The sequence below is a fragment of the Malania oleifera genome, chromosome 6, assembly GCF_029873635.1.
Source record: "Malania oleifera isolate guangnan ecotype guangnan chromosome 6, ASM2987363v1, whole genome shotgun sequence".
NCBI lineage: Eukaryota > Viridiplantae > Streptophyta > Magnoliopsida > Santalales > Ximeniaceae > Malania > Malania oleifera.
Window position 1 is genome coordinate 44973383 of NC_080422.1, and position 13161 is coordinate 44986543.

General features: G+C 35.9%; 1 protein-coding gene across 1 annotated transcript; it reads right to left on the minus strand.

The window, feature by feature from the left end:
- Positions 1-8707: 8707 nt before the first annotated feature.
- On the minus strand, positions 8708-11320 carry LOC131157518 (uncharacterized). Its single transcript, XM_058111738.1, has 4 exons — positions 11156-11320; positions 10723-10941; positions 9605-9755; positions 8708-9484 (listed from the first exon to the last, which is right to left on the minus strand). The coding sequence occupies exons 1-4, from the start codon at positions 11207-11209 to the stop codon at positions 8964-8966; spliced, it is 945 nt and encodes a 314-aa protein (XP_057967721.1). The 5' UTR covers positions 11210-11320; the 3' UTR covers positions 8708-8963.
- Positions 11321-13161: the final 1841 nt, after the last annotated feature.

The window sequence follows — 13161 nt, forward strand, 5'->3', positions numbered from 1 at the left end:
TTGAAAGAATATGAAAAGAATTATCCTACCCATGATCTAGAATTGGCTGCAGTGGTTTACGCATTGAAAAATTGGAGGCATTATCTGTACGGAGAGAGATGTGAAATATTTTCAGACTATAAAAGTTGTAAAAACTTTTTTCATGCAGAAGGAGTTAAATATGCGTCAAAGAATATGGTTATAGCTCATCACGGATTATGATTGTACCATCAGCTACCACCCAGGAAAGGCTAATGTGGTGGCTGATGCACTAAGTTGGAAATTAGGGGAAACAACAAAGTTAGCAGCAGTCATTCAACACTCGATTCTGATGGACTTATAGAGGCTAGGCGTGGAGTTAGTAGAGAGTGATCACTAGGCATTTATTTCCAATATGGTGGTGTAGCCTACGCTATATGAAAAGATTAAAGTAACCCAGAAGAATGACGCAAAGTTGATGAAGTTAATAGAGAAGGTATGAGACGAACATAGGGAGGAGTTCAGTATATTAGATGATGGAGCTCTGCGATTCCGTACCAATTATGCGTGCCTGCAGATGAGGATATAAGAAGGGCAATCCTTAAGGAGGCTTACCGGTCCCTGTACATGGTACATCCAGGTAGCACTAAAATGTATAGGGATCTGTGAAAGTATTTCGGGTGGAGTAGCATGAAGAGAGAGATTGCCGAAATTGTGTAGCAGTGTTTGATGTGCTACTAGGAAAAGGCTTAGCACCAGAGACCAGTGAAACAGTTGTAGCCGCTTCATATCCCAAAGTGGAAGTGAGATCATATTTTTATGGATTTCGTGACGGGTTTACCGCTAGCGCGGTAGGGACAGAAGGCTATTTGGGTGGTCATAGATCGACTAACAAACACCGCTCACTTTATTCTTATTAAAGTCAACTATTCCATGGATAGACTAGTAGAATTGTATCTTTAGGAGATAGTATGATCGCATGGTGTGCCAGTGTCTATAGTATCAGACTGAGACCTACGTTTTACGATGCAATTTTGGACGAGCTTGTAGGAGGCTCTGGGGTCTCAGTTATTATTTAGCACGACATTTCATCGTCAGGCAGACGGGCAGGCAGAGAGGATGATTCATATATTAGAGGATATGCTCTGGGCTTGTGTACTGGATTTCGGGGGTAGTTCGACCCAGTATTTGCCGCTGGTTGAGTTTGCATATAATAACATCTATCTGGCCAGTATTGACATGACAACTTATGAGGTGCTATATGGTAGGGGGTGCAGTTCTCCTCTATACTGGGATGAGTTAGGTGAGAGGCGAGTTTTGGGACCAGAGTTAGTGCAGTAGGCATACGATAAAGTCCAACTTATCAAAAATAGAATCAGTGCAGCTCAGAGTCTGTAGAAAAGTTACGTAGATACTCGCTGCCAAAAATTGGAATTTGATATAGGATATCACGTGTTCCTTAAAATAGCACCACTGAAAGGAGCTATGAGGTTTGGGAGGAAGGGTAAGCTGAACCATAGGTTTATTGGCCCATTCGAGATACTTGAGAGAGTGGAGTCAGTTACCTATCGGCTAGCTTTACCACCAATTTTATCCATAATACATGACATATTTCATGCTACTATGCTGAAGAAATATATTCTAAATCCCTCCTATGTGGTCAGTTATGCAAAGATAGAGTTCGGAGATTCACTGGCTTATGAGGAGATACCAGTGCAGATCTTAGACAAGAAGGAGCAGGAATTGTGTAGTAAGAAAATTCTATTAGTAAAAGTCTCGTGGAGGAATCAAGTAGTGGAAGAAGCTTCTTGGGAGCTTGAAGAGGAAATATGACAGAAATACCCGCACCTATTTAGTGTGGACTAGTAGTAATAAGGAAAAATGCAGATAAGCATGTTAAGTTTCTTTTGTGCAGGTTGGTCAGAACATGTAATAATTTTCTATTTGTAGGTAGTGTTTTGGTTTTGGTAGAATTTTTATTTTATGTATATATTGTAATCCCCAGAACCTTGAATGTAACCACGGTATTCTTCTGCCACAAGTGAGGGTAAATAATAAAATAAGTAACTAATTTTCCTTAAGGGATGGTGTATAGTTTAGATAGCAATTTCGAGGAAGAAATTTTATAAGGAGGGGAGAATGTAAAGATCCGGAGAATTATAGCAATTAAATAATAAGAGAAAGGATAAAAATGGAATTTTAAAGGGGGACTTAGCAGGGTCAGGTTGACGAACGCAGAGCATTCGTTGACGAACAGACTTATTGGGATCGTCGACGTGGACACGTGTTTTATCGATGAGAAATTACCAAGAGGGCTAATTTCAGGGCCTGGAATTTGTTGACGAGGGTTAAGTGTTCGTCGATAAACTAACTTCTTAAACTCGTCGACGGGGTGACGTGACTCGTCGACGAGGCGACACTTTATAATTAAGCTCAATTCGGGTTTCAACAAGGAAATTTTCATGCATGGCTCTCTCTCTCTCTAGATTTTATCTCCCTTACCTTCTCTCTTCATTTCTAGCTTCTATTCTCGCCAATTTGATGATCGAAAGTTGCCATGTTACTCCTAGGAAGATTCACTTCAAGTCTCCTAGAGTAGATTATTGGTTAAGCCAACTTGGGTACCATCCCAAAGTTTGGGTAAGTTGGTTATTTTAAGTTTTATAAGGTATTTGTTGTTTTTGGACTGAGGAAAATGCTTTAGATGGAATAATTCTGAAGTTTTGTTGGGAAAAATGTAATTTCAAGATGTTGAAATGGGAACACCACAATAGTAGATTTGGTTAATTTTGTGGGCTTCTTAATAAGTCAGGTAAGGGGATAAATTAAGTTAACATTTTCATGAAATTATTTATTATTATACAACATTTATTTTCAAAAATTACATATGATATAATACAGTGTTTGGGAATACTGCTGTTGAACAGGGAAATGAAGTTTATACATTTTATCAGAAAACATGGTTTCAATTCAAATTTTATATTTAGAACAATATTCTCATTTGTGCAGCATGAGTATGATTTTCTATGAAAATTATGTTATACCAAAATATTGCGACTTCTCAGAATAAGCATGTTATAGTATTTTTCAGAAAAACCATAAAAACAATACATGAACTATAGTTTTTAAATAATACGTTAGTAGTGCAGAAATATCAAGATTTAGCACGATATGATATGCCGGTGCAGATGCCATGAATTATACAATATGATATGCCGACGTTGATGCTGTGATTTATATGATATGATATGCCGACGCAGATGCCATAATTTATATGATATGATATGTCGACACAGATGCCGTGATTTATGTTGGCATATATGCTGTAAATGTGCATGTTATGTCAGAATTCATGAAAATATGATCATGTCATATACTTCTATGAAATATGAAACATTTATGTTTCAGTATTATGAAATGTATTATATGTTATCAGAACCTGGATGATTTAGTTTAGTTTCACAAAGTACGATACCGTAGCTATATATTCAAGATTATGTTTATGTTAGTGCTACCACACATCTCAGATAAGAGTGTGGGAGATGGCAGTTGATGTGACTTTATGGTAGTGCAGGTGTCCCTCTGGTAGTCCGGACTAGGAGGGGCAAACCCATCGTACTTATAGATTTATGTTGACTTAGCGTGGTTGGCCAGCCATTGCTAGGTCCCGCCTTTGGGCTATATAACCCTGTCATGTGGGGGGGGGGGGTAAGACATAACATCAACTAACTATTCATCCTGAGTATTATTTAAGTGTTGTACAATTATATAAGATGATTTACATGTACAAAAATTTAGTATGCTATATTATGTTATGTCAAATCATGTTTTATTCAAAAACTATACAGATAGTTTTACATGTTATACAATTAAGTACAATTCATGTTTATTTCATGATAATACTCATGTTGCCACACACTGATGTTAGTTTATCTCCCTTATTGAGAGGTGTCTCACCCCAGTATTATAAACATTTTAGGAAATCCAGGTAGGAGGGCGGTAGAGCTCTGCAACAGTAGAAGTTGACCAAGCTACCCTATATAAGAAGGGTAAGTAGTTGAGCTAGGGTCAGATGGGTTTTTGGATTGAGACCCTAGCATACTTTTTGGACTTTTTGTGGATGATTGTATATATATGACAAACTCAATAGAACTTTGGTATTGTGTTTGATGTGGTATGACATGTATGTAATTTATGTTTTTCACTACTTCGGTATTAGGATGTATGACAGGTATATCCCTGGTATCCTTGGGTTCAGGTTGATCATGACTATGACAGTTTAGTAGGATGTTAGAATTATTATAAATATTATTATGTGAAAAAAAAAAATAAGTAGCAAAAATAAGCAAGTCATTATAGGGCCATTCCAATATTGGCTTGGTAGCTGTTGTTGTAAGCAAACTCCACTAGTGGCAGGTACAGAATCCAACTGCCTCCAAAATCTAGCACACAGGCACGCAACATATCCTCCAGTATTTGTATAGTCCTCTCTGTCTGTCCATCGATTTGAGGATGAAAGGCTGTGCTAAAAGCCAACTGGGATCCCAAAGCTCTCTATAAACTTTTCCAAAACTAATATGTGAAATGTGGATCCCGATAATGGACACAGGCACTCCATGCAATCTGACTATCTCTTGTATATACAGTTCTGCCAATCTACCCATGGAGTAGTTAACTCGGATGGGAAGAAAATGGGCAGTCTTCATTAATCTATCATTGACTACCCAGATGGGGTCCTGTCTATGAAGTGCCGACAGTAACCTCGATACAAAGTTCATATAAATATGCTCTCACTTCCATTTAGGGATGTGAAGTGGTTGCATTGGTCCCGCTAGTCTCTGATGCTCAGCTTTCACCTGCTGGCATGTCAAACACAGCTCTACATATTCAGCAATTTCTCTCTTTATATTGCTCCACTAGAAGGATATCCGCAAATCCATGTACATTTTTGTATTTCCTGGATGTACTGCATACAGGGAATGGTGCGCCTCTTCCAAAATAGTATTTTTAATTCCGACATCATCAGGTACACACAACCTACTACGAAACCTTAGAGCTTCATCATCTGAAATATTAAAATCAGCTCCCTGTCCGCTCTGCACCCTATCTTCGATCTTTACTAATTCTGTGTCTTGCATCTGGGAAATCTTAATTTTCTCTAGCAAAGTTGGCTGAAGTACTCGATGAGCAATTAATGCCCGATGACTACCCTCTGCCAGCTCTGCACCAAGACTTTCTAAATCCATTCTGATATGAGGTGTAGTTACTATTGCTGATATGGATGCGCAGCTTGATTTACGGATCAATGCATCAACTACCACATTAGCCTTCCTTGGGTGGTAACTGATGGTACAATTGTAATCTTTAATCAATTCCAACCACCTCCTTTACTTCATATTTAGCTCATTTTTTTGCGTAAAGAAATATTTCAAACTCTTATGTTCTGTAAATATTTCTTACCTTCCACCATACAGATAATGTTTCCAAATCTTTAATGAGCACACCACTGCAGCTAATTCTAAATCATGCGTAGGGTAATTCTTCTCATATTCTTTAAGTTGACTAGAAGCATAGACTGCAACTTTCCCTATTGCATTTAAAATGTTCTCTTTGAATTTAAAATATAAAAATCCTTTAATCTTGGTTCACCATCTCCTCCATAGGAACTCCTTGCCAAACCACAATCACACCTGGTAAAGTTCCATCCATTCATCAGCTCGTATCCTAACATAAATTATTATCATATCCAAATGGTACTTGTCATCCTCCAAAGAGCATAGTCCCAAGAATTCATACTTCTAAATGCTCTTTGGTAAAATTGTCAAGACATAATCTTTTACTTGGTTATCATAAATAATGTCCTGTTTCTTTATGAATACTCTTCTGAACATAATAGAAATTTAACCCTTTGGAGTATTCACTTTTCCTACAAGCTCTTAGTCTTCAATCAAATCTTGCAAGAGCTTCAAATGATGTTGAATGGCTAAAGTTGGTTGCACTAGGTCTCAATCTAGATGAATGCATAAAATTCAAGTAGACCTATGCACATGTAGTTTAAATCGAAAGCCATTCCAACTTGTGCCTCTCACACATATTGAAACTCATAACAATAGAGGCAATTTCAGTTTAGTAGACTTTAAGAAATATTCATTGTGACTTTTTGGTCCTCTAAGCCGAAAGCATTTAAAGCCAAGATCAAATCTTTGAAAATCTTAAAACACTTGGCTAAAAATTTTGAAAGTTCAAAAAGGTATAAAATGATTAAGTGCATAACTCAGGGGAAGCATATCTTTTTCATGGTAATAAATTGAAAAGCCCTTATAATCACACCCTATGTTTATATGCCTTTATGAATAGCATTGCATCATACTATCCATGTTGTGCTAAATGATTAAATTTATTTGATGGATAGTTAATTATGATCATTGCACCGAACTCTAATTATCCATTTTTGCCTAATGATCATATCTTTTAATAGATGGATTATATTTTGGCATGATCTGCTATTTGAACTACTGAATTGCATGCTTGTATTGAATGCCTCCTGTATGGCGGATGCAGTGATGTGTATTGGATACTGGTAGTGGATATAGGTTCTTGCATGCTTAAACTGAATTATATATTGTTTACTTGAATCTATTACGTACAAGTTTTATGGGAAAATGTTTAATTTACAAACAACATGCTGTCGCAATTTCATTAAAATTTTTCTAAGCAAAACCTTGTACAAAGATGATTATGATAGAATAAATGTTAAAATCTTTTTGAAAGGATGAGTGAAACCTAAATGAAAATTAAACTTCATCCTAACATAATTATCGGATATTTTAGAGAAGCCAAGCACCATCCCTATAGAAAGAACATAAAGGACCCATATGCATCACTTTCATTTATTGAAATATTGAGGCTCTTCAGAGAAACACGAACATCATATCTAGCTTTTAAAGCTTCATAACTTGATATGAATTGTTCTTGGTTATGAACATTATCGTATGCCTTAATATGTACTTTTTGATGCATTTGCAGCCTATAGGGACGACTGTACTGATCAGAATGTAGTTGATTAATAATTAGTATGGTTGGTTTAAAAGATTTAAAATGATGGCTTATACTACTAAGCATAATGAAATTAGTCTTTAACTGGTATAAGCAGTTTATTGCATCTAAGTTAGGATTCCAATCGAAAGGGGGAGCATCTAAAAAAAATTTCTATCTCGTTATGCTCATCAATATGTTAGGCTTAGATCTCTTTTTTAAATTTCCTATGGCTTGTGCTTAATTGTGATAATTTCATTGAAAATTGTTTTCTTACTCAATTAGAGGGTTTTGACTATCATGAGACCTTTAGTCCTGTAGCCAAACTTACAACAGTTCGTCTTTTTCTTTCCATTACTGCTGTCAAGAACTGGCACATTATTCAAATGGATGTGAATAATGCTTTTCTGCATGGTGACCTTCATGAAGAAGTTTATATGGCATTGCCACATGGTTTCGACAGCAAGGGGGAGACTAATATGGTTTGTAAGCTTTAAAAGTCATTGTATGGTTTAAAGTAAGCCTCACAACAATGGCTTGCTAAATTTTATACTACTTTGACAATTGTTGGTTTTACTCAATCAAAATCAGATTATTCCCTTTTTTCAAAGATTGAAGGAGCATCTATCATCATGCCTTTAGTATATGTTGATATTTTAATTGCTAGCAATGATATTAATGCTATGCATGGATTCTTTGAAGACTTATTTGAATACTCATTTCAAGTTGAAAGTTTTAGGCACTTTGAAATATTTCTTGGGACTCGAAGATGTTAGGTCTTCTAAAGGGATTCACTTGTGTCAAAAGAAGTATTTATTAGAAATTATTGTGAGGATTGTGGCTTGCTTGGTTGTAAACTAGCTAATACACCAATGAATCAAAATTTGGCTCTTAATTCTAGTGATGGTGATGAACTAGAAGATCCCTCTCAATATAGATGGTTAGTTGAAAGATTGATATACTTGACTATAACAAGGCCATACATTACTTTTTCTGTTCAAAGGTTAAGTTAATTCATGAGCAAACCTAGAACACCTCATATGACTGTAGCTCTTAGAGTAGTGCAATATATCAAAGGTATTGTAGGTTTGGGTTTGTTTTTCTCTATTGTTTAAGATAATTTCCAGCTGAAGGTTTATACAGATTTTGATTGGGTAGCTTACCCAGATACTAGGAGGTCTGTTACTAGTTTTACAGTTTTTCGAGATGATAATTTGATTAGTTGAAAGTCCAAGAAGCAACATACTGTTTCTGGATCTTCAACTGAATTAGAATATAGGGCTATGGCAGCTTCTGTTTGTGAAGTTATTTGGTTGAAAAATTTGCTTTCAAGTTTTAGTATTAAATCTCATCATCCGACTTTGATGTATTGTGATAGTCAAACTGCAATTCATATTTCTTCCAATCCAGTAACATATCGAATTGGATTATCACATTGTAAAGGAAAAATTACAATATGGAGTTATCAAGCTATTTTATAGATACAGATACTCTAACCAAGACTTTTAGATTGTATCAGTTTAATCATTTTATTGACCAGATGAAACTAATGAATATATATATTAGTCCGTCTTTAAGGGGAGTAATAAGTTTTTACTATTTTTTTATTTTTTATTTTCTGTTATATTAGTTTGTTTTTAGGATCAGTAAATTACTATTATTTTATTATTTTGTCCCGAGGTATTTGTATATATAATTACTGGTACTGTTCACATTTGGGTTGTAAAGAAAATTGTATTTTCATTTCTGGACACATACAAAGCACTTAAAAGTTTAACATCCACAAAGGATGCTAGTACAAAAGATCTCACCATCCATGTGGCTAGAAAGCGCAAAAGTGAACACACAGCTGACAGCTCTCCTAATACTGGCATGCAGAGTCCCAACGAAAAAGAACACACCACCTCATTTTTTGGTTGGGGGTCAAAACTCTGAAGGCAGGTGTTCTCTCCAGAAACCTTAATTGATATTTAGGCCCAAGAGCCCCTGAGAAGGGCACTTGTAGATGCAGTCTCCCCAAAAGACTTCACCAAATCGGAACACGATTCATCTGGCTCGCCAATTTCTGCCTTCAGCTCCAGCCCCAGCTCCTCCTCCATGTCGTCTGAAGCCGATATGAGCAAAAGCTTACACCCTTCGTAGTTCAAAAAGTCCGGTGGATCAGCCGGGATGAACCGCAATCGCCCGAACTTTCCTTGCAGGTGGGCGGGGAAGACAGCCTTGCGTTTTCTCTGAAGTCCTCTGAACTGGGAGCTGCCCGGTTGTTCTGGGTTCTTTATTTGTACGAGGAATGAGCCTTCCCGCTCGACATTAAGCGACTCCTGAGGCTCAGGCTCATTCTCTTTGTCTTCTGGCAGGAGTTCGAGTTTGTAGATCAAATGTGTGTGCGCCCTCTTGTCCGGGTTGTGCCTTAAAATGCGGTAAATGCCTTCTCCCAACGCCCTTGCTGCAGATTTATGTCGGTGTCCTCTTGTTGCAGTTTCGTACTCCTCTGCAATGTGAGTGCAGTTAGTACATATATATGGTTTCTATGAATTAAGTCACGAGGGGTTAAACTATGTACACTGAAGTCCATTAGTTGTACTGAAAAGAGAAGTAGATTCAATTACACCTCCTTCAAGAGCAGTCTTGACATCTTCAATCTTTGTGGTGACCATATCTACAAAACCCCAGTAGGGTCGGCCTTTCTGGCTTGGGTTAGGCAGGCTTTTCCGACCCATCACCACAAGCCGCAACAAAGGCTCCTTCTCAATGTTTACTTCCTGTGATTGAGAGTTCATTTCGAAGTGATTAAAATGTAAAGCGCTCATGGGTACGGTTATGCTGATTAATTAGTATTACATAGAACTGATCCAAATAGCTAGATCTTAACACCACATTAACCAATCAACCCCCTCCCCCCAAAGATTTCTCCCTAGCTATTAAGCTTTCAATCAGCCAAAACTGAAATTAATATGATGCATATTGATTGAACACAAACTCTTTAAAATGAGCTTGCTCTAAACTGATAAAATAATTAAATAAGAGATAAATGTAGTAACTCTACATTTTGGGAGGCTTTGAATTAATTCAATTTTTATGGGTTTAAATAAAATATAATAAAAAATCCAAAATTAATCCAAATTCAAGATTTAAAAATCATACTCCCAAACATACCATAAATACAATCATAGTACGTCAACCACGTACCTCGCAATGCGTAAATCTCACGTTCACGTAAATTAATAACATAAGCACTACACTTAACTTCTAGATACCCACTGTATTATGAATATTGTATATATGGTACAATTATTTAAAGTAAAAGAACAAATATGAGTCAGTGTTGCACTACATAATTAATAAACAGTAAACTAAGGTAACAATCAATGTGTGAACTTTTTAAATTAACAAAGTATATACACACCACAATTTTCAAGAGAACACTCAAAAGCTACACTTTTACCTATAGTGCTCATCATATATATGCAAAAAAGTCAGTATCTGATGCCTAGCTAGCTATACTCAGAAGTCCTGCTAGTTTTTTTTTTTGTTTTTGTTTTCTCATAGTTCCCAGTTTAAATCTAGGTAGCTTGCTTCAAACTTACCCATATATATATCTAGGCCATAGAGACGCTCCAGCCTTGCATCATTACTCAAACAAAGAAAATTAAACTTTAAATTATAATTCGCAGTATCAATTAGTACTCCATATTAATTAACGTATGATATGGATGATCACGCAGCTACCTGGGTACCATGTCCACCCTCTGTACTGCTACTTTCATGAGAAGCAGAGTTTTCATTTTTGGTTCCTTCCTTGCCGGAGGAAGGGTCCTGCTTCTCCTCCACGCACCTCTCGCCGGACTCCGGCCGAAGAAAGATGTACAATCTCTGCACGTCCTCTGCGCTCCCTACTTTCTCCTTCCCCACCTTAGGCCTGTAAAAGAAGAATATCTCCCCTCTTTCCTGCTTATCGCAAAATATTCATGCATAAGCAGCATGCAAGCCCCCATTTCTTAATAAAAAGTCCACATATATATTAGTCACACAAACTAAATTAATAACGCTTAACTTAATTACTTCTGGAGAGAAGCCAATCAGGCTACCTGATAATTTTAAAAAAATGATAATAATAATTAAGATAGGAAAAAATTCTAGAGGGACAACAGTAGTACTACACCTGAATCTCTAGTTTGGGTTGGGTTTTGGTCTTCACTTCCTGTCCTTGCCCCATTTCCTTGTAATTTATTTTCCAAACAGTAGTTTCGATCGATGCTTTCGTATGCAATTAGATCGCAAGAAGATGGAGAAGATGATAACTGAAAGCCTAAAACTGCACGTAGACAATTTTGAGGACACGTAATCAGACAGGGGTCTTCCCGGCGGACACGTTTCTTGCATGCAGACCACGTGGTTTTCACCCTTAATGCCACGTGGCCACGTCTCAACTCATCTCGCCAGCTTGCATTCTCATTTTGTTTTTGCTGGGTGGATCTAAGCATACTAATGCATTGGAGTTCTTGTAAATTTTTATGCATGGAGTGATGGAAAAGTTTGATAAATATCTGTTCCAAATTTGAAAAAGTTTGGGGTGACAGGAAGTTTTATTTTATTAATTAAAATTTAAAAATAAAGAGAAATTAGAGCTCCTATTTGATAAAATGATCATTTTGAAAGGGGTATTATGTTAGAAATTTTATAGTTCTATTGGCACACAAGGATTACCCACACAGTAATTAATAAATAAGTATCAAAATTATAATAAATAAAACAACATAAAAAATTTAGGTGGTCGGCACCAAGCCTGTGTTTATAAGACAATTCGGTAAGAATTTGGTAATATAAGGTGTGTAGAGAATATAACAAGAGAGTATCACTTCTCACCCTACAATTATGAAAACAAACAGCCATTTTCTAATCAAAAAATAATAATTTGTATATAAAGAAGAACTCAAGGTGAACCTCCTTTTACAATTCACCCTTTAATTTCATGAACTTAGACTCCCATTCTATTCCATCTCGCACCTTACATGACAATGAAACTACATGTGTATAATGTTCAACCATCGAATAAATGACTGTCTCAATTGTCAAAACAATTGTCTTCAAAGCCAATGTATAACTTTTGAAAATACACTCTTGTATGCTTGGAAAGTTAAGTCATATACATCAATCATTTAAGGAGTCATCAAAGAAGAAACCACTATGTCGTAGAAGTTAATCAAGCAATTTCATTAATCAAGACTAATTAATTAGCCTTGAAAACAAGCTTAGTATATATGACAATTGAGCATTTTTATTTATCATGCTAGAGTCAACTTTCAACCTCCTTTTTCCTTCTATTTTATTTATTATTTGGATTAATTTGATCACGCCATATGGATGGACCAACCCAACAAGCTCTGCCCTCAACTAGCAACATCTATTCAAATAAGGATGTTAAAAGTGAAGTAACTTGGTAGCTTTTATTGGCATATCTTATTTTGAGGTGGGGTACAAGTAGATTTGACATATTTCTTTAATAAGATCAACTCCACTAACCAATTCTCAGTTAAGTATATTCAGTTGATTACTTCTTCCTCCATTTTACCTTTAGCAGGCAGTTTGGGATGTTACTCTTTATAAAGTTAAGTTGAATTGGATTATGCTAAAAATATTAAAAGGATTCTTTATTTTCTAGAGAAATACAACTATTAAAGGTAGACTTAAATGGGTAAAGTTTTCAATCCTAACTATAATTTCTTGTGAAATTTGGAAGGAACACAACAAAAGGATTTTTCAAGATTAACCTTCAAGAGCTTTAGTTGTCCATATCAAAGTATGGTACAAGTTATATTTTTTGGACTCGTATTGGGCCTAATATCTTTATCTCTAATTGGAATGACTTCTCTATTTTACTTTTTTTGTTAGGCATGTAATGTTGTCTTCGAAGTTCAAACCCCTTACTTGACCATTGTCATTACCTTTTCCTTTAATAAAATTCCATTCCTTATTATTCATAAAAAGAATTTTGGTACATTATATAGCCACTTTATAAAATTCAAATAAGTGTCCGATATTTTGTGAGTATAAAAATGGGTCTTCCGATAACTGATCATCATATTTTAGTTAATTATGGGCTTAAAGTAACAATCTATGGGATTTTTAGTATTAATATGTGGGCATTTTTGTACAAAGAGTCTATGA